The sequence below is a fragment of the Pseudonaja textilis genome, chromosome 1 (assembly GCF_049901715.1).
Source record: "Pseudonaja textilis isolate UNSWEBS1 chromosome 1, rPseTex1.2, whole genome shotgun sequence".
NCBI classification, from domain to species: Eukaryota; Metazoa; Chordata; class Lepidosauria; order Squamata; family Elapidae; genus Pseudonaja; species Pseudonaja textilis.
Window position 1 is genome coordinate 62,396,525 of NC_141990.1, and position 23,263 is coordinate 62,419,787.

At 33.9% G+C, this 23,263-nt stretch overlaps 1 protein-coding gene across 10 annotated transcripts in view; it reads right to left on the bottom strand.

Moving 5' to 3' along the window:
* The window catches only part of BIRC6 (baculoviral IAP repeat containing 6), a 147,639-nt gene that overhangs the window by 115,438 nt on the left and 8,938 nt on the right, over positions 1-23,263 (bottom strand). For all 10 annotated transcript variants that reach the window (XM_026695516.2, XM_087935971.1, XM_026695517.2 and 7 more), the window contains exons 2-16: positions 20,413-20,594; positions 18,997-19,134; positions 18,153-18,346; positions 16,572-16,683; positions 14,219-14,301; positions 12,807-13,029; positions 12,562-12,722; positions 11,846-11,904; positions 9,628-11,022; positions 5,215-5,364; positions 4,516-4,741; positions 3,512-3,672; positions 2,770-2,898; positions 561-692; positions 156-334 (exon numbers count right to left, since the gene is read on the bottom strand). In XM_026695516.2, coding sequence (XP_026551301.1) covers positions 156-334; positions 561-692; positions 2,770-2,898; positions 3,512-3,672; positions 4,516-4,741; positions 5,215-5,364; positions 9,628-11,022; positions 11,846-11,904; positions 12,562-12,722; positions 12,807-13,029; positions 14,219-14,301; positions 16,572-16,683; positions 18,153-18,346; positions 18,997-19,134; positions 20,413-20,594 — 3,524 coding nt within the window. The remainder of the gene's footprint in view (positions 1-155; positions 335-560; positions 693-2,769; positions 2,899-3,511; positions 3,673-4,515; positions 4,742-5,214; positions 5,365-9,627; positions 11,023-11,845; positions 11,905-12,561; positions 12,723-12,806; positions 13,030-14,218; positions 14,302-16,571; positions 16,684-18,152; positions 18,347-18,996; positions 19,135-20,412; positions 20,595-23,263) is intronic.

Below are 23,263 nucleotides of genomic sequence, written 5' to 3' on the forward strand. Positions count from 1 at the left end.
ATAATCATAATATTTGTATGTCATGCTAAGCATGTTCGTGTATTATGAACTGATTGCAAGAGGCTCCTGCATTTGTCTCCTAACAAGATGGCTTTAGATGACTGATTAAAGGAAAATAATTTTGACCATTCTTTGTCTATATATCATTTAAATACCTTGCCTGCTGCAACTTTTGCTAAAAGTGATGCAAGTGAATGTCCCTTGTTATTTTGAGGTTTCAGAGATGGTATCCTTAAAACAGGCCAGATTCCTCCATTGCAGACTTCCTCTGTTACTCTGTCATTCACAGCCTTCACATGGATTAAAAATGAACGGTATTTGCCACCTGCCATGCCTAGAATAAAACAGACAGACATAAGAAAAATAAATTAATTCTTGAAAACTTGTTATGCATGCTTACATTAGAAACAGTTATCAGCCAACTTTTTACCACAAAAACATTCACATTTTAAATGTCAGGAATCAATTCTAAATATCAGGCCTGTATTTGATCATTTAAAAAAACCCAAACAAACACATTTTAGATTTTGTCCCCCCAGATATTCTGCCAAGAGTATTACCTTTAACAAGCTTTGGACTTGTGAGTGTCAACATTCCAGCATGTCCAGATAAATCAAGTCCAGTAGCCAACCATATAGGTCCACACAAAATATCTTCTTTATGATCCTCTAAAAAGGGACATAGCCGAAAGCCTTTAAAAAATATAAAAAAGGAAAATTACACTGATCATAGCAAACGTTATACATATATACATATACATATATGCATACATACATACATATGTTGAGGTAATTCCCCGTTAGGCGAATGAGCGCATACTGGGAGACATATTGAGAGAAGTGTTTGAATAATACACACACAGCACACAGACACACTATACAGTAAATATAGGTGTTTACTTCCAGAAACGTTTAAGCAAAGTTCAAAATAAGCAGTCCAAAGTCATTCACAGGTTAAATCAGTCAGTTTTCAGTCCAGGATAATCCAGTAACAAAGTCCAGTGTCAAAAACAGTTCAGTATCAGACTTACATCAAATTCAAGAATATCAGTCAATTAGGAGGAACGGCAATACTCTCCAACAGAAGGAAACAGAAACTTACTGAGACACACTCTCTTCTGAGACTAAGACAAAGACTAAACAACCCAGGTTTCTGGCTCCATCTTATGGCCGTTTGAGAAACCACACCCACTTACAATTTTTGCATTTTCTTAAAGATACAGTATTAAAATGTTTATCCTGGTTTATATATTTCCAACCCAAATAGCTGTTTGGTGACTTACATTCCTAACAACATACATACATACATACATACATACATACATACATACATCAAATAATTCTTTTAAAATAATAACATTGAAAGTAGGATATATTCTTGAAAAGACAATTCTTGTCTCATTTTGCTTTTCTATTTAATGAGATTTTTTTAAATCAATTTAAAAGAAAAGCATTCATTTCTATTTTTCTTTTCATAATTCATTATAAACAGAACTGTCTTCAATACTTTCAACATTGTAGTATAGAATGTTATTCTCTGTCAAATGTCTCTTTTAAATTTATCATTTATGAGCCTAATGATTTTAGAAAGTTACTTCTCTTACACTGACTACAAAATTATTAACACATTTGTTGTCGCCAATGTTAGCATATCAAGTGGCCTTTTATTCAAATTTTAATGCCTGCATGATTATTTTTAAAGATCTAGACATTCAGTTTTTTCAATGTTCATTAATTTAATGTAAAATTATATTAAACTAAGATCTCCCTGGAACATTAGCATTTAAAAGAAGTGGATGGCTTCATCTATTCCCTCCTCTAACTACACATCCAAATTGCAATTATTAAAGTACTAATAACAGAAATTCTTCATGCATCAGTATAATAAAGAAATATAAAGCTACAGGACAATATGTGCAAAAGTTTATTTCTAGAATTTCATTGTTGTTGCGCTAGTTTCTTGTGATTATGTAGCAATTCATTAGGACTTGCATTCTTTTCAATGGGGGGGGGGACACAAAGAATTATAATAATATAATGGGACAAGTCTGTCAGAGGAAATCATACTTCAAAGTTACCAACTTATCAAGCAAAAATAGGAAGTAAAACTTGGTGGCACTTGCAATCTGACATTGAGATTCCCTCCTGGATTGTTTTCAAGGAACCGATAAGACCTTTCCATTCTTTTGATTTTCTGAGTTACAATAATTTCTGATGGTTCTTTCAGGCAAATAGCGGCACCTGAATGAATTGTTTATGGAAGGATTACTGAAACTCCAGTATTTGATTACCAACTCTAATTACCAGAATGAATGTACAGTATTACGTTCATTCTAATAAATTCTTTCATATTTGAATGAATGAGGTAAAGCAGATTTTAGTCAGTAAAACCAGTAGTAAGCAGAATCCCAGGATAAGAGAAACTGTTTATTTAGTTAGTTCATTATGATTTATATAATATATGCAGCCACTGTTCTCACAATTGTAATTCTAAATGATAAATACAGGGTTAAAACCAGAACAATATAATACAATAAATAAATTAACTATATGAGTATCTTAGCAAAAAAACATCTTAAATAACAATGGAACATACTTCCATTGTATGGGCCTAAAACCATTCCTCTTCAATCAGTAATGACAAGCACTAGGGGAAACTACTAATGAAACACAGAAGCAAAAGTTCACTAGACTTCCTTCTAAAACTTATCTAGCAAACTTCTATGTGGCAAATCTGTTTAAAAGAATATTATACTTTAGCAAAACTCACACTGAGACTCTTCTACATCCATGTTTTGCATTTCTTCATTCAAATCATCCAGCCCTGTTTTTCCATTTCTTTCCATTTCATGATGAGTTGGTGACAGAGGAAAAGTTATCTGTCTATCTACAGCTGCTTCTGGGGAACAAGCACATAGGAAAAAAAACACTTTTACATTTTTTAAATGACACAATCTCTTTTGGAGCATAGTTTTATTATATAATATGTTGTGGATGTGTTATACAACTATGTTTAAATATTTTAAAACTATCATGAACTTTGAAACAATTGGTGCTTGAAATTTCTTGGCTTTTGAGTGGTACATCAAAACTATGCTGTAAGAATGAAGAATAAAATAGATTTTATTACTATTAATATGATCACCAATGCTATTATGATATTGATAAGAGTGTGGGCTTGTGGGGCAATTACTACATTGTTAAATCTGAGAAATGGGAATTGCCACATTATCCTCAAATTTTCCTGCAACACAAAGAAAAAGTATCAAAATCAAAATTAGCATTTATAGGATTTCCTCATTCTTAAAACAAGCAAAAGTATTTATTGAAGGAGATGCTATCGCATTTTGACATGTCGTGATACCTACTGTTCACCATGGAACACTGTTCAACCATTATATTTCATTTCATTTGACATTGCTTTAAACATGTTCAAGTTACTAATAGTTTAATAATGCCATTTTGAAAGATATAAATATTACTGAAAACAAATTGTTCAGTTATTTTCTTACCACTGACTTTTCCTAAGCCTGGAGCTTTATTTTTCAATAAAGTCACTTGAATCTGTGGAATGTTTGTGATACTTGAATTCAAAACAAATTTGAAATCCACATGTCCAACCATACAAGCCTTTGGCAAAACCAGTTCAAAAACATGTTCATCCCAGCTGTTACTACAGAGAAAATAGATGGAGGAAGAAAATGATGTTCAATGAGATAAAGAGCTCCAATTTATTTTTATCTATACAATAAGAAAATATGAATGTTTACAACTTTTCCATTTTTCTATTTTAGTATGATCCTAATTTGTAGATGTAAGGTGCAGTAACATTTTCAAGTTGAAATAACTTTAGGAATGTATAGAACATTTTGAATTTGCACTGATTTTGAATTAAAATGCCCCATTTCAAGTATTTTACACAGCATGCTTAACTGTAAAATGGTCTGATCATTTTGCAAATGTTAAAAAAGTATCTTAAACTCAGAACACTTTTAAAATGAAATGCAATATGCTGGCATACATGACAGGACATTTTGTGCTGAAATGATTCAAATTTGAAATGTTTGTACACCTCTAGGACATTGTTCTATATAAATGTAGACTACCTGAAATTTCTGGATTTAAAACCAATTTATAGAATGCATCAACTTCCAATCTTTACATGTAATATAATACAAATGAGAACCAGTTTATTCTATTGGCTAAGGCACCAGGCTAGAAACCAGGAAACTGTGAGTTCTAGTCCCACCTTAGGTATGAAATCTGGCTGGTGACTTTGGCCTACCCTAAGTCCAACTCATCTCACAGGATTGTTGTTGTGGGGAAAACTGAAGGAGGAAGCAGTATTAGATATATTTGCAAGTGTGAGTTACTTATAAAAATAATAAAGGAGGGATTAAAAAAATAATAAATATAAAAGGCTCCTACTAGGGAATTCTATTAATAACTCGAGATATCAGGAGATTCAATGTTTAAATAAAGTAGGGAGGTAAATGTTTTATCAAAAATGATTTACCTATCAGTTTGCAATTTCCAAGTCCGGGTATGTTGAGCTGCATCTCCATGATGCTGCTGGTGCAAGTGTTGTGGATGTCGCCTTTGTTGCTGTTCTTGCTGCACTTCAACCCAGCATGGTGGAACTGTAGCTGAGAATCGTGGTGTCAACGTTTCAAAACGAGTAAGCTCTACTAAAGATGTCAAAGTTTCAAGCGAGAATGGCTGGTCCACCAGAAGATCAACTCCTGTTTTTTAATTATAAAGTAAAAAGATTTTTAAAAATATTTAATCACAAAAAAATCAGTAGTTCCCACAAGAAGCTACAGCACTTTTTAAAATATTTAATTTGTCCTTTAGTTCAGTTACACTAAAACTAAATATACACACACATATTTCATGGCACCATGTTTCCATGCATGTTATGTTACAGAGTCTCTAGCTGGCATTTAGAAATAAAACTGATTAGCCATCTGTTGCTGGGGAAAAACAATATATGAACATTCTGGTTCAAGTTTCAATATTTACTTGAGTTTGGAAAGCATATTTCTGCAAAAGTAACACACATAAAACAGATGAGAATTCTTGCAGCAGGCAGGCAAAATATAACCAAAAAAATTAAGCATACTGCTTATTTATGACTTTATAACGGTACTGTATTGTGTTTCTTCAATTCAACAGTATACCTTCTGAAAATATGAATATAAGATTGAAGACTTACCTGTAATGCCTGGACTTGAAGGATTAGATAAAGGCTTGGTGCCTTCCGTTAATTGCTCCGTCACTTTAGACAGAGATGCATCCACAAGAATATCAGCTTCATCAACATCATCACAAGTTCCTCCAATCTGGAGAAAATGAAGTTCTCCACCTAAAAGAAAGAGTTGAGAATTTAAATGGAAGTCCACAACAGTCTAAATTAAGCATACGCATGCACCAACTCATTTTGACAAAATGCTTCAATGGGGGGTATTTTCTTGAGTGAGACAAGTTTACTTCAAATCAGGTTTTGAGAATGTTGTATAGCACAGTAATATTTCCTGATGGGATGATCTTTCTTAAGAAAATGGAGGAATTGTGATTCTTCTGACTCCCCTGGGTCAAGTTTTGATGAGCTGTTCTTGGAATACCACTGGCAGCAATTCCATTGTCACTTGGATTGTCAGTTCTCATGGTGCTCAAGAACTTTTGTTCATTTCCTTGGACATTCATTCCTTCAGGTTAGAAGATGATTGTTTTCCTCCTAATCTACTTAATATCTATATAAAACACTACGAGAGTTATGCAGAGGTACATTCTGAGATATCAACAAAAGATGATACCTAGCTCCACCTCTATTTTCTAATAATTTCAGATGAGCCCCTGGGTATCCAGAAGAAACACATTAAAACAACAATGGTCTAAAAGATGAAAATAATACTTAATCCATATAGTGGAGGATTACTTGGCTGTCCAACTAAGTGGAATTCAACACAATCTTAAAAAGCCTCTTAGTTAAGCGTGCTTTTAGATTCCTTGTTGTTAGGATGGTTTGTTCTAACTTTTACTAGCTCTTAACAGTCCTTATATCCAGAGCTGACTTGGTAAAGGAACTAGAAACTTAAAACCAGTTCAAAATAGAACAGCATGATTGATAGCAAGAATATATAATCTATACTGATTATAATTTATATTTTATAATTTACTGTCTACTTCCGGTCCCAAATCAGCATGTTGATAAAGTTTCAAAAATATAATAAAACTCATAAACAATTTAGGAATAGATTAATTGAGGAATCTTTCTGAATATAGCATGCTCAGATTTTAAAATCATCTTCAGAAAACTTTTGCTAGGTTTTCATTCTAAATAAGGGAAGATGACAAATATGAGAAGAACAGTTTTTTCAGGATTGGTCATTTCCTGTCATTCACTTTCTTCTTTTTTTACAGTACAGTACTATCATTCTCTAAGTTGCTCTATTTTCTATTTTAGTCTGTCTTCTTTTCTATATTTATTTTTAATCTATATATTAGGTAATTTTTCTTTTTATTAGAAAAGTGGTGACGCAGTGGTTAGATTGCAGTACTGCAGGCTACTACTGTTGCAGCCAGCTGCTTGCAATTTGGCACATCGAACCTCACCAGGCTCAAGGTTGACTCAGCCTTCCATTCTTCCGAGTGGGTAAAATGAGGACCCAAATTGTTGGGGGCAATATACTGACTCTGCAAACCGCTTAGAGAGGGCTGTAAAGCACTATAAAGCGGTATATAAGTCTAAATGCTATTGCTATTAGAAATCATCCTATAGAAGCATTAGTTTTTCATTAATAGTTTAAAAAAAATAAAGCTTTCAACCACTATTAGCTAAATGGACACTAAACCACCATTATGTGTGTGTGAGAGAGTGAGCAGGACAGCACAAAAACCCTATGATGGTGTATGAATAATGAGCTTGATATTGGAAAAATTCAAAATATATTACTGACATTAGATTGGATCTAGCTGACATACTGGATTGGAACAAAATAATTAATTTGAGATTTAAAGGTATCAGAAAAGGGAAAAATCAGAATATACTAATTTAATTGGAGATCTTATCTCAAACTTGAACAACAAACTACCAGATTTACAGCTTTCAAATAGATGAAGAAAGCGTCCTTAGAGTCATCTGAGTCCAATGAAATGCAAAAAACTAAGAAATATACAGTAACAAAATTTGTAAACAGTAGATAAAAGAAAAAATATGCAAAAAGCCTGTGAACTAAAAAAGATAAATTGGGGTTCAGATAAAATGTTACTTTTTCATATTAAACTTGCCATGTTACAAAGAAGGTCTTCAAATCTCTAAGAGATTTATTAAAAAGACAAAAAAAATAATTGATGTTTTCTTTCAAGTTAACTGTATTTCAATCACAAGGAAAACAGATTATTTCTCTGATCCCAGAGATACAGTATGCAAGAAATCTAGATAATGCTTCATGAAGAATTAAGAAAGAACAAACTTTAAGGTTTGAAAAATTCATATAAGTAGAGTTATGAGCCGAAGACTTGACAATGGGATCCTTTAGCTTGGAACACTCATATGTCTAACTACTTCCCTGTTGTAAAACTGTAAAAAAAATTTTTCATAACAGATAACAATAGTAGACATTAATTACTATTACCATTTAAAACTAAAACAACATCAAAAGGCAGCAAAACAGTTTTACTAAAATTGAATTAGTTCAGTTGGACAGAATATTTCTTAAAACAAGTAAAATAAATGTATTGGGAATACAGAGAAAAATCTGTAAAATCATTGCCTTCTCAAATGATATATTTACAATGAAGTAAAATAATAACTCTAATAAAAAATTTCTTGGGAACAACGTATGTACCAATTATAATGAAATTAATTTTCATTTTTTTGGACATAGCACGCAAGCAGACAATTTTTAAAAAATATCTTAAATTTTCCAATAATTTCAGATGTGCACTCAGAGGAATTGGCCATACCCTTAATTTTTTTAGGAAATCTAGGATATTATTCATAAGATGACGTTTGGAAAAGCTAAATCAAACTTCAGGGTGGTGAAGAGAGGATTAAAACCAATTGAATAATAATAATAAACAATAACAGCAAACTACAACTAAAGTTTCTGAAACTCAGATGTTATACTGTAACCATAGACTTGTCAGAGAAAAACCACAAAAACAAGATTACCCAACTACTACAATATGGAATTTATAAAAGTTGTCCTTTATTACATTAAAATTTCAATCTGGTGTTGGAACCCTTGGAACAGCTTACAAAACAAACTTGTGAAATTAATGGAATATGCTAACTGAATTTGAAGGGAAACTATTGTTATATGCAAATAACATTCAGGTTTTTTCAATGATCATCATTCCTTTCTAAATTTGTAGAAGTTGCAAGATTTCATAAAATAAAATAAATTGGAAGTCAAATGTAGCTAATGGTTAAACTATTATTATTTGTTTATTGTCCAGTTATTTATTTCCCAGAGATTATTATTTCCAGGAAAATATACGGTTTAGATTGTAAGATTATTTTAAAAATGTAAAAATACCCGATTAAAACAGATACTAAGACAAGAATGCCCTCTAAGTCTGTGGGGAAGAATTTGTGCCGTAAAAATAAACACATTTTTATTTTAAACACATTCCTAAATTAAGAGTTAATATTTTATGAATGAATTAAATAGCCAGAATTTTGTTACTCTTATAACAATAGTAGTTTTTATCTTCCTCATTTTAATCAATATCATAGAGTTTATCTGTTAATCTCAATTATGTATTGGAATGGATATACTGAATATATGAGCATAGCTTGAATATAATTTTGTATTCTTGCAACTTTGGCAAGTTCTGGGAACTAATTAAAATAGGAATTTGGTTATATTTCCAGCACTGAAAGCAGTTGTTAGACATATCTGGGCCAAACTGGGTAGAAAATTTAAATTTGATTTTGCTTATGAGAAACTGACTGAAAATGGCTGGTAATGGATTTGTCAAAAAAAAAAAAATACACTCATAACAAAATCATTACCTTCAAACAGCAATTTAGTTTTAAAGCTGTTGGAAATGGTACATGCAAACTAAGATAACAATGTATTATTAGTAAACATCGTAAAAAGAATTCAAAAATAATTTTTTACAAACTTGGTTAATTCAGGAAAAAAATTATCTTCAATCTCACACACGTGTGCGTGTGTGTGGACATTTAGAAAAGCAGTTACATTAGATACTTGTATGTTTTGCATGATAATTTTGTTCTATAATATTAAGTGGAGACTTATTTTCACCATTTTTTTCATTGAAATTTTACCCATAAAATAAGTAAGGTTTTTATTCTGAAATAGATAATAGTACAAAATAATATTTTAAATTTAAATAAAAACATACAAAAAAGAATTAAGTAGGCGTCTATTAGCATGCTCTTAAAGATCAGGACAACAGCTGTGGCTGAGAGACTGAAGTCCTTCCACTCATATATGTGTGGAAGTCATGGGGGAGAAACTAACAAGAAGGCAGAGTTTTGATAAGATGGTCACAGCTATCATTTTGATTTTTCTTTCCCCAGCTGACACCACAGGGTATAAACAGAGGAACCTGGAAAAATGAAGCATTTTTTTTAAACAAACAAAAATCTTACCTCTAGTGCACGCACAGAGTCTATCAGTGCCTGAGCAGTATATTACTGAGACAAATTTGTCTGGTTCTTCAGTACCTTCCTTTTTAGGTGGCTCCACTTTGGCCAGGATTTCAAAGTTTGAAAGATCTAATATTTTAACATAGCCTCCCTGAGTGGTTATTACTAGATGCCCAAGAGTAGAGATTTCCGATCTTTTTTCTCTCTCGCTGCCATTCTTAGAAGTTAATTGTATTTCCTCTGTAGGTTCCTCACAGTCATCTTCTCTATTATCCAATATGTCTGGTGGGAGCAAAATCAATGAGGTAATGGTATCCTGGGGGTCTTTGATATGCTGAATTTTTATAGGTTCCTCTTCTAGAGTCACAATCCTAGTGGCATAGTTCATTTTATAAAGCACTAGATAACCACCACTAGCACTTCGTTGTTCTGGCTGGATTATTAAGGGCATCTGCACGTCTGCTGGTGAGTCATGCTGGATCATACTGATATTTGCACCATTCACTACAGTAAGATTAGATTCTATTTCTCCTTTCCTTCTATTACATAGTGCCGAGTTTAATTTATTTAAATTATTCAAGGCCTCTACTTGATTTATTGCACTCAAGGATTCAACAGGACATGTCCGCAGCCCTATTAATAAATGAACTCCATCTGCACAAGGAGTGATTGAATCTACACAAAAATTCTCCTCCTCTGCAAACTTTGGCAGTCTTAGGCACTGAACCAAAGTTCCAGGTTTGGGAACCATTGAGTTCCACTTCTCAGAGTCCGGAGAAGTTAGGCTGGCTGTTGCATCTGCAAACTGCTGAATGTATGTCACAGGAGGATCTTGCAACAGCAATTGCTCCTGGCTATCCAACTCCATCTCTATGATTTGTGGGACTGTAAAACCATCATCATGTAAACTTTTACTCATGATATTGTTCATCTGTGAAAAGATTTTTCCTGCTTTTTCATCAGATTCCTTAATGCTGTAAAGCAGTAATATAGGTGAAGTCCTCCTTACCAGAGGAGAATTCAGTTCTGAATTAGTACAGGATTCGTTGTCAGTTGATCCCAGGTCTGATATACTACCAGCTTGAGTCCTGCTTAAATCATCCAGTGATCTCTGAGAATTACTACTAACAGGAGAGGTAGCAGGCGATTTGTATGTTAATAAACCTCCAGCTAACAAACAAGGAAAGGGAATGTTGTGGTGTTCCACATGCTTTTCCTTCATCTTTTCACTTTTACAGTTAGTTAGGCAAGGGTTTGCCCCAAGTTCTTCTAAATCTTTCACTGTGTCTTCAAGTACGTTTGCAACTATTTCCCACTGAAGTTTCTCAGGCTGCTGAAGAATGCTGAGAGCAGTTACATCAAGGCTGACCTCCATGGTTTCCTTTTGTGATGTGTGTCCTTAAAAATAAAACATACAATGTTAAAAAAAACCAGAATTTATACATAGAACAATTATGTTTTTGTAAACTTTTATATTTAATTTATTTTATTTACACACACACACACACATATGCAAACCAACATCTAATAATATCTTCAAATATTTCTATTTTATCCAAACCAGGTAATTGTAGCTTGCCTAAGCTTGAGGATGGGGCAAACATGCTTTGTCATGTGAACGTCTGACACCTAAAAATTTTACAGAATAAAAGTAAATTACATGGTAGAGAAATGCATTTAAAATATGGTATAAAACATCTGCATAATGTGTTAATATGAGATCATCACACAAACAGGTATAATTTCTATACTGGTAAAGTGAAATATAAAATATCCAATGCCTAAAACAGAAATAAGAGGAAACCTATGCATATTTTCAGCATCAGTGGTACAGATCCTAACCTTGAAGGAAAATAAGGGCCGGTCAGAACACACCTTCAAAAAGATTTAAGGGTTTCAAATACATTTTCCTCAGAGAATAGCATGAAGACATTATTCTCAATCAGCCAGCCCTTTAAAAAAAAAATCATTTGGGGGCTGCCCCTTCTATTGAAAAGATTGCAGGTAGGAACAGAAGAAAAAGGATCACGAGACACACTTTCACTGAACTATTCCCCCTACTGTTTCTTATGTTGAAAAAGTTTTCTTTATTTCTTAATTCTAAATCAAAATATTAAGACTAATAGCAAGATATGTAATTCTTACTCTTTATTGACAAAAGCATTGCAAATAATTGCAAGTAATGTTATTTCTATTTCATAATAAAATATTATGTGCCTACCAGTCACTGATTCTGATCTGGAATGCTCCTCACTGTCTGAATCTTCTAGCAAATCATCACTAAAGTCAAGAAAATAAGAGAAAATAAGTCAAGAAAACAATTTAATACAATATACCTACTTCTAAACATAAATTTTAGCATTAAAATCTGTTAATATACCAACATATTATAAAATTATTAAATTAAATTAGTTAGGCAAGCTACTGATGAGTCCAATTATGATTATACTTCCATTTTAAATCCATTCTGTGATTTAACCTATAGATACGATCCTCTAATTCAGATGCAAATAGCCCGTATTTTTGCTTTAGAAGGTACATGGGAAAGAATTTGTTGAGGACGTCAAGTTAACCATAAGGAGAGTCAATTGACCTTATACTCTCATACTAGTGAGATCATCAGGACATATATTCTGTTTTTTTATAAATCAAGGTAAATACATTTCCTGCTGAAAATAATAATAAAAGTATGAGTGCAAAAATGTCTTTTTAGAGCAACTATTTTGTGTAAAAAGAAACCCTTCATATTGGAGCAAATGTAAATTAATTACATTAAATTAAATTAATATTTTGGTCCACATTCCCAAAATTATTGTATTGTGAAAACAAAGCTATCTTCTCTTGGAAGGAACTGAATATTGATAGTTTACCTCAGTACACTATGACAATATCTTCTTCCAAAGAAATAAGCACACTCACATTCAATCAAATATTTACCTGTCTCCTTCTAATTTTGGTATATCTGAACAGCTAGACGAATCTTCTATCCATGTTATTGTTGGTCTTCTTGAATCAACCCCTGAGCTCTGTTCCCCAGACAATACAAGTTGCTGTACAATTACTGGATCATAAGCATTGATTTCAAACTTCAAGTGCACCTATGCAAATTTAAAAACATAATTAAACTTAGATGCAAATTCATATTCACATAATTAGCATTATAGCTCAAGACAACAAGATACCTTCATAAGTTTTGAAATATCCCATATACAGATCTTTCCTCGTTTTGTTGCAGCAGCTAAAAAATGAGGGCAACTTCCAGATCCAAAGCAGACTATTCTGTCTGTGCCATCTGTACAAGGAAACTGCGCTGGACTTGTTGCCAGCGTGACCGAGAGGGGCACATTCTGCGTGTGTTCACCTTTCACAAATGGGCAGTTAGGGGAATGTCTTTCATGTTCAGACCTTAATGGATTAGAAAGATAAGTGTTAAAATGTAACAGCACTACTTTTGTCTCATTAGTAATTTTGCTGCGTATAAGCTAAGGTGTTTGGCTAATTAGCCTATAAGATAAAAGCACTAAGCTAGCTAAGTCAAAGAGATAAAGTATAGATTCCAAAGTTCCTGTGAGCAAACTATTCATAGCCATTTTTGCAGAAAAGGAGCAAAGGTGATTTTTGGTCATTACTCTTCTACTGCAACTCTCTGTACCTCCAACAATCTTATCTGGAGAGCTGAGACTACCCTCTAGGATTTTATAGTCGGTGACATATGCAGCTGTACTTCCTCCATCTTATCATTCACAGTATGGATCCAGAAAGCATTAAGGAACTCATTCACTTTTAATTTTTACCTGAATGCATGTGAAATTTGTGATTTTGAAGAAAAAGGTTTACATAAAGGTTCACATAACACGTATTCATACTGCAATGGATTTACTGTACATGTTAAAGTTCATAATTCAGCATCTTGAGATGTAATTCACAATTCAAACATGCATAAAAGTGATTATTTTAAGGAAAGGAGAAAGAAACCAATATATTAGGAGAATCAATTGTAAACATGCATGCTTCTGAAAGTGTACGAAGATGAGTGATTAGAAAAATAGATACTTTTTATCAACATTTTTCTCTCAGATTGTGAATTGGTATGTAAATAACTTAAAATCAATTGACAATTTGGAAAATAAGAAAGAGAATATTGAGAGTTATCCCTAAGTTCCAGAATAATAATGGGAAGTCATTGTTTCTGAAATTATTATGATTTGCTTGCAAGTATTATTTAAGAATGATGATTAGAAATAATGGTTGGTTCTTCATTCCATTCTCTAAAGACATCATTATTCAATCTAATTATTAAAATACTCTTGTGTTCTTTTTAAACAAGACAAAAACTCCTCAAATGGAAATTATGTCTATTACTGAACGTTCAAAAATATTGTATTTAATATTTAAATATTAAATTCTAAAAGAATTCTATCAGAAAATCATATGCTACATTTTGACATTTTAATTTCTTAAATGCTATAGTCAAACTTGAACCTAAGTATGTCACAAAAAGATCTAAATTAATAGATCTAACTCAGTTTCTAAGGTAAGCCTTAAATAAAGAATAGAAAGCAATGCAGATATGTCTCAAATATTACATTCTCACCAAGGTTCATCTGTTGGCTCCCAGCATACCAAACATACACTACACGTAAAACACATGGCTCTGTCATCTCCTGATGATGCAGGCTACAGGAGAAGTGAGAGCAACAAATGAAAGTTTAAATGTGACATACAGTATCCCATATATACAAACCCACACATAGCAGAGAACTTATTATTGCTACTATCTTAGCATACACATACAAAAAGAAGGAAAGAAAAAATGTCTTCTGGATAAATGCAAGTTCCTGAAGGGATAAGCTTCTTGCAAAATATATATGTGTAACAATATTTCTCTCATGCTGTTACAAAATGAGAAAATCACACATTGAGGCAGGAATATCCTGAATGAATAAAACATATTTGGCCATAAGTAACTACAGAAAAGCTTTGCTGTAGTAATGGATAAGTATCTGGAATACTCATCTGCAATTATTTCTCCTTTGGAAATTACTGAACTGTCTTTAGAAAAAGGCTTAACAAGCAGCTACTATAGCTGGATGCTTTATTAGCCTTTCTTACTCTCCCAGGACATTTTATAGCGAATTTCAAAATAACTGTTTTGAAAAATGAGACTTTAACTCCACTATTGGGGAGTGATTCTTGTACTTGCAAATATCAAAAGGTTACAGACGACCTCAGAAATTTTCAACAAATCCAAGAAGTTTATAACATATTGCAATTGGTAATTGATAAAGTACTGGAAATTTGCCTGACATAATTGATTTCTTCACTCACCTCATCCCGATTTAAATCCTACATCAATCTGCCTTAGATCATGAGAAGCCAACTCTTTGGCCTGCTTGGGCCACACTGAGTGAAGACAATTTGTCTTGGGCCACATATAAAATATATCATATAGTTAATAGCAATAGCACTTAGGCTTATATACTGTTTCATAGTGCTTTCCAGTCCTTTCTAAGCAATTTACAGAGTCAGCATATTGAACCCAACAATCTGCATTCTCGTTTTACCAATCTCAGGATGGAAGGTTGAATCAACCTTGAGCCAGTGAGACTTGAATTCCTGGCAATGAGCAGTGAATTACCCTGCATTATTTTTTTATATTTTATATGATCTTCTGAGGCCACATTACTAGCTGAAGTGAGTTTCAGTTCACAAAAGCTTATGCATTTTAATAAAAACTGTTAGTTAGAAAAAATTCTACCAGATTCCTGACTTCTTTTGCCACACCTCTCCTCCTATAATCTTTCAAAATCAATAATTAAGAATAGTATATAGTCCTACAACAAAGAATGACCTGATTTGAAACAAAGATGATTTACAAAAATGTTTGCTCTTTTTAATAATAAAATAATATAGCAAGATATCCTGCCCCTAATAATTTGTATATGCCATTTGGATAATTTAAATAAAGTGTTTATTTATTATTTCTCTATTTAGAAATATTAGCATAATAAAATAAAAATATGGGAAAGATTGCTTATTTCAACAATTATCTAACAAAGAAAATTCACTTGCCCCTCTTTTAAAAATATTTTTAAGTAACAAAAAACCCAAGAAACGATTAGGATAACATATTAAGAATTGCTGACCTCAGGGCTCTTTTTACTTCTAGAAAGCTCTTATATATTAAGCCTCAAAGATTTTTGTGAATATAGTGAATAGATAGGAGGCTGCAGGATCGTAAGTTGTTTTGAAACAAATCCAGTTACCCAGAAAATGCACAAAAGTACCCTCATGAACATGTATAGGTCATATGAGGAAAAAATTTATTTGCTAAAAGTGATGGCAAAAAGCTATAATGGGAGAGTTGATTAGGGATAAGGGATGCTTTCCCCACCCATGTTTGTATGTATAGGTGGGTTTTTTTAAAAAAAGTAGTATGATAAAACAGTCTTCAAATAGTTTTCTTGCCGCTGCCATCTTCTAGGATGTTTTCTGCTTTGCAGTCTAGTATTCTATAGTTCTGGTATTCCTTGAAGTCCTTCCAATCAAGTATTGGTCAGGCCCATTCCTACTTAATTACTGAGGTTATACAGAGGATGCCATTTACTGAGATTAAACACATCGTTAATATGCTGGTTGTGGTTTATTTCTAAGTAGTTGAGTTGTGCTTCAGGGTCAAATATGGCATACAGCATTTCAAATTCAAGGTCCACCTCATGCAAAGAAAATTATGTAGTTGTTCCCCATCTTATATCCTTCAAGTTGCCTTACAAATAGATTTAAATATCTTTTATAAACATTTGTCCAGAATTGTAGCATTTTTAAAATTTAACATTTGTAAATTTTATTTTGCCCCCCAAGGCAAACTTTATTTTTGAAAAACTGAACATTTACAGCACTAAGAATAATACATTTGTATGATTTCAGTTAGAAATCTATTTATTTACCTGATGGTAGAACCCAGCTTGAGCCATGGGATCTGGCTGTGCCCACCTATAACCTACATGAGGCCATGAGGTGAAGGTTTCCCGTCTGTTAGCCTCACTATACATTAAAGACCTTGGAAGAAGAAAAAAGGAATTACAAATTTCGAATAGTTCAAAGGTTCCCTAGTTTTCTTAATTCTCCAATCTTAAGTAGATCACTGCCCCTTCCAAAAGATCCGAAATTATTTACTGTTTGCACCCTGCTCATAAAATCACAACTTAAATAATCACCTGTATTTCTCTTCCTCCATCTGCTGAATTTCTTACTCCTTCTATCACCCATAGTATAATTCTCCCTTATAGAATTTGTATTCCACCATAGATACATGCTCACAGTTAAGGGTTATCTCCCAGAACAGTGATTGCCTCACATAAAAAATTAACACATGGATTTATAGGTATATTACAAGACACTGTTATAATGCAACATCCAGTTTGCAAAAGTTAAAAAATGCGGTAGCAATTTTTTTCTTTCTCCACATGCTTAAGAGGGAGAATCTGGGCTTTTCCCTTCAGGAATTATTATTCAGAAATTATTTCAAAAAACAGGAATGGATAAACCATAAGTCATGTGGTTCCCTATAATCTTTTTTCCCCCAGAGAATACGTTGCCAAAACTAGCAGCACATAGAAGTGTACCTATACACTGAGCTCAACAAGAACACTCCCACCCCAATATCAATCTTCACATTGGTTTTATATATCTAAAGACATATTTAAAGTACCTGCAAACACAACACTAATTGTATTTCCTTGTATGGATGTAATTGCTTTCCACAAACTAAACAAACAAACAAAACAACATAGTACCTGATCTTTACAAGGTTTTCTGCATAAAGAAACCTGAGTATCTAAGATGTGCTATGATTAGCTATACAAGATGACTCTGAAATAAGTCTGAAACCATTCTAACTCTACTCCTGAAAGTAAATCAGGAAGACTATCTATCATCAGATAAATTGCCAACTCTCAAATCTTAGACATGTTGGAAATTTTGAATACTGTATCCGGGATGCAAAATGGCCTGACAAGGAAGCATAACCATTTACAATATATCAATATTCTAAGAAGAATGTTCCCTACTACCCAAATTACTTCAGCATTTTTCTTCCTGCACAGCTGGATGCTGTACATGCAGCATTCTACATGTTTATTTTCAAAGAAACCTGTGGAGTCCAAGTGAATTGAGGTACTTATAGAAATAAATATTATTCTATAGGTTAGGGCTTTACTAACAGGTATATATGAACTATATATTGCCATATATAGGCTACTATAGTGACTCCTTTATATAAACCATGTGATGCTGAGTATACATAGGAACCTTACAATTCCAAAAAGCAACCTACCATTTCTCTGACTTCTTCCTCAAGCAAGCATTCTCTGAATTCATCTAGAGGAACTGTCACACATAGCATTGAAAATAGCCAATCTGTCACCCCAAAAACTTTGTGCTATTGCTTCTGATCAGACTAAAAAAACACATGCAAATGGAACAAACCGTAAAACAGCTTTTAAAAATGTGAATTAACTTCTCCATACCTATCCACTGATCGGCCAGGCCCCACACCAAGTTCCGGTCGTGCACTGGGCAAGAGGTAAGATAATCTATCCATAACAGATGAAGCTACAGGTAAGGCAGCAATGTTTTGATTTATTTTCTTGAGTTCACTTACAATGGCACTGGCAACAGACTTCAATACATGATGAGGGAGATGGAACATAACAGTTGCCCACTACAAAAAATAGTAATAAATTGAATTTCAGTTATTGAGTACAAGACCTCAGCTTCCAAAACACAATATGAATGTATTTTTTAGGATACAAACGCAATAAAATGACAAAAAGGCTAATGAGTATAAAAAGTCTTTAAAAATAAGAATGCTACACCAGCATCTTTGAGATATTTTGCTTTGAAACAAAGCAAACATAGTACAACTCTGGCCCTCCAGATGTTGGTGACTGTCAGCAGCCCTGCCCAACATAGCTACTGTAAGGAGATGCAGATACTCAAACCTACAAATATAAACATAAAAACTAAATTTATGTTTATTCTGAAAACAGTTTATTCAAAAAGAATAACTGTATAAAATTTTTCGAAGACTTCCCTTTCATTCTTTTGCTTACCGTGAAGGAACTAATGTCTAACATTAAGACAGAAACAACAATGGCTAAAAAATGGACCCTCTCTGTATTATAAACACATGATGATAATTAAAAAGAAAGTGTCCAACTTTCCCTTCCCAATCCTTATATGGCATATTCATGTTCAAGCCTTGACTAACAGATTCATTCCAAGGGAAAACAACTATTAAAAATAAAATATAGACTAGCACAGCAAAGAAGATAACCCTGTGGCATTACAAAGAGTGATAAGATTTCTTACCTTTGCAACTTTGTGGTTTGCTGCTGTTTCATGTGAGGTATTTTTTAATCCATCTTTCAATTGTGCAAGAAACAAATCATAACCTTCTGTGCTTGACACATCTATCTTCTCTATGCAAGCAGACAACAGTTGTTGAGCCTGAGATACAAAAAGCGAATCTTTCACTTCTGACTAGCACTGGAAGTACCCATAGAAGTTGGTTAAAAAAGAGAAGAAACTGATTCATGTTCAGATCATAATAAACAATTAGATCCCTTACTTAAACTTACAACTTTCATAATAAAAATGATTATATATTCTTGGAAAGATGCATGTGTGGCACATTCTGAAGACTGATTTAAAGAACTCTTTCAGGTCTTCTTATCGGCAAGGAGGTAAGACAGCACAATTTTAAAGGGTTTTTTTTCCCTTCTGCCTTTTTTTTTAATTGTTAGTATTTCATATTCTGTTAAATATAAAACTTTTCAGAGTGGAATTAAATCATCAAGTCTTGTTTTCAAGTGGTATCATTTGTACTATATATTAAAAATTAATAAAAATATAATTTAAAATGAGATGCATGTATCATAATATATAATATAGTAAACACAACAATAATAGTAAGTAGCAAGGTCATCAGATTTGTATTTACCCATGCATTTAAAACGTTGTTTCATAGTGAACCATGACATTTACTGTATTTTGTACCAATATGCATTCCAAAGTAACTTATCTGTGGTGCATTGAAAGCTTGAAAAACGTAAAACAAGGTTGCATGATCAACAACAAAAGAGTTCCTATTTGACTCTTTCATCCAATTCTTATCATCCAAGCACAATTGGCAAAATGCAAGTGTGCACACATAATAGTATTTTCTAGTTAAGTACTCTTATTCTAGTTAAATAGATCTCCGTGATTGATTTTCTCAAAATTTACCAATAGCTAAAATTCAATTAAAGTACATGCAAACAGGAAAAAAGGATATTAACCAATCTCTCTATAGCTGATTTTAAATAGGGAAAAAATATGCCTCTTCTGTTCCATAAATCTTATCAAGGAAGGTAAACCAGGAAGATGCATTTCAAACTGTTAAAAGGCAATTATCATCAACTTGAAACCTGTCTGAAAACAAACTGGGACCCAATGGATTATTTAGGTTACATGTTTCTGAAATTTACTACCAATCAGCATAATTATCAATTCTTTGACCAGATGAAAATCCCAGGCTACTTCATGAGTATGATTACTGAGAGGTCCTATAGATGATGAAAGTCAGATTCTGCATATGATAAACACATGAAAATGAGGAAGAGGCAAAGTCTTTTTTCGCCTAGCATAGTAACAGTATTATAATAAAAATACATATTCATTAGGAAAAGTTAAAAGGCAATTAGATCTGGTATGTGGGGTACCTGCAGAAGTCTACTAATCACTTACCTCTGTCACTGGCAATTCAAGCTGAACTATATCATCTTGTTTAGAAACTGGAGTTTGCAGAGCTGTGTCCAACAACAAGATGCCATTCAGATCTTTCCTACATCCAACTGCATAATCATCCACAAAGATGACTTTATCCACTGCAGAAATGTACTGACATTTCACCCGTCCACCTGGCTTAGCTGTAAAATATAAAAAGCAAAACAATAAAATAAAGATATTTCAAGAAAACAGATTCATAGAATCCTGCTGAAATACAGTATATTGTAATCTCCTCTCACTAATCATAGAAGGGAAAGCCTATTATGGAAAGACACTATGCACGACTTCTGAGAAGATTTTAACAAAGTTGTCGCACCTTTTACACTAACATTTGAAGATCAATGAATGGTATTCTAACTTCTAATACTGTAGCCGCTTCTCCTAGTATAGAGGCACTCATTTTCCTTATTTTCATACACTAAGTTGAGAAATACCTGAAACGAAGCTGAAAAACGCTTGGATTTTTTAAAAAACAATATTATTTGAAATTTTTATAGAAGAAATGCTTGTAGGTATAGACAAGTATGTTTCAAAATCCAAAATCTATTCAGTATAACTTTGATTAAAATATCTTCCAAACATCCATCTAATTCATAACTTACTAAATAAATGTATCAAATTGTTCAATCTTTGATGAAAAATAATCTGAACAAAAGATAGATTTTTTATGCATTCTGAAGAGGAAAAGTACACACACATGTATGCACATGTGGCAAATAATGAACATTATCAAGAGTAGTAAAAGAAAATACATTCTTGATATACAAGTCTAAAAACCAAACGACTGTAAGTTCTAGTTCTGCCTTTGTTCAACAACCCTTTTAAGTGATATAAGAATTGAATAAGATTTATGTCCAATCCCCAAAATTATAGCCGTTGCAGCACCCCTGTGGTCATGTGAATTTGAGTGCTTGACAGCCTGCCCAAACTTGAGATTGCCCAGGCAATGCAAGTCCCCATCTACCTCTTCCATGTATGCCTTTGCTCCTACACTCCCCAGCCCCTGCCATCGTAGCAATAGCAATAGCACTTAGACTTATATACCGCTTCACGGTGCTTTACAGCCCTCTCTAAGTGGTTTACAGATTCAGCATATTGTCCCAACTATTGTATACGTTATTGTAGCTGACCTTTCTTGTCCTCTTGCTCTCACTGCTGACCAAGTATGCCCAGCTTGACATGGGGAAGATGGCCTCATATGGTTCCTTCTGAAGGCCCAGGGCTGCTACATCACAGCAGAAGGAAGATGGTGAAAATCAGCTGAGGTTGCAGTATGCAGAGTACAGAGCAATGAAGGCAGCTGGGCTGGGCTTTCTAAGATAGAAGCTTAATGCTCCAATGCTAGATGGCAGCTTTGCTGGTTGGTGGTTTTATACCGTGTCTCTGGGACTTCATGTTGCGGTGCTAGGTGGCAGCTTTGCTGGTTGGTGGTTTTATACTGTGTCTCTGGGACTTAATGTTGCGGTGCTAGGTGGCAGCTTTACGCAGCACCACTGGGGCTTCTAGAGGAGGTGACTATGCATTGTGGTGTTGGGCAGAGGCTTTGCATTGAACTGCTGGGGCTTCATGGAGCAGCTGCTTTGTGCTGTGTTTCTGGGCTAGATTGGACTGTTATCGCACTACAAAAGGTTCACTGCTGCACTGTGGTCCAGAGCTTCTTGTAGCTCTAGAACTTCAGCGCACCCAGAAGCCAGTGATCAATGGCGTGGCAACCAACCTGGCGTGGCAACCAGGTTCTGGGGCTACTTATTACCTGCAAGACAGTGTGCAGGGTGTCCAAAAGGGCAGAGATGTGGTGGGAGATAGATAGGTTGGGTGAGTTAAAGAAGAGACAATAGCTTAGCTTACTAAGGGAAGGGAAGGAGGGACTAAGTAAAGATTGGATTGGGGTGGGTACTCACTTAATGATCTGTGATTCTTCATTAACGATGGCAATGGGGATTGCCAGGATTACATAATGCTGTCATGTAAAGTTGTGCTTTATGACTGCATTACTTAATAATGGAAATTCCAGTCCCAATTGTGGTTCTAAGTCAAGCATTACCTATGGCAAACTTTAATTTCTATACTGTTCCTATATTTATGAAATTTATGGTTGTCCCAGACTCTACAACAGTAGAAAATTCCACCTTCTCCCTAGAATCTAAAGTAACAGTAAGAGACGCAATTAAGTATGCTTGCCTATTGAGCTCTTTTCAAATGGTGGAGTATCCTGTTTGGAACTACTGGAAGGGGACATATTGGCAAAGTTTTCTTGGTTGGCTGCTATGAAATGAGATAGTTACTTGCTGGCTATCACCCTGTTGATTCACAATTTCTGCATCTTGTTGATGTTTAAGACACAAGCACTTTTAATAGACATGATCTGGCAGAGTCCTGGAGCCCTGTAGAAAAAATACTGTACAATCCCCGATCCCTTCTTTTTTGCTTTTTTTCTGATGACACGGAAACCTTGGCTGATCTGATTTGCATGGCTTCTCCTCTTGTTAGATTCCGAGGTGGCTATTGGGAGAGGGTGATATGGGGAAAAACAGACTGTAGATTCCCCTTACCATTTCTTCGCTTCCAGTCAATGTCTATTATTACACAATGCTGATGTAGCTCTTCCAGGATATCCTTATTCACTTCTGACACCGCTTCAGCTCCCAGATCTTCCATCTTGTATGGGATCGCCAAAGCATCAAGTTTACACACACATGAGGTCCTGGTCCTGTCCAATATCAGATGGTTCCCTCAATGAATGAGCTGCTGCTTCCTTCAGCAAACTTAATCCAAAATTCATTTTGGTGTGATCAGTGGGAAAACTCCA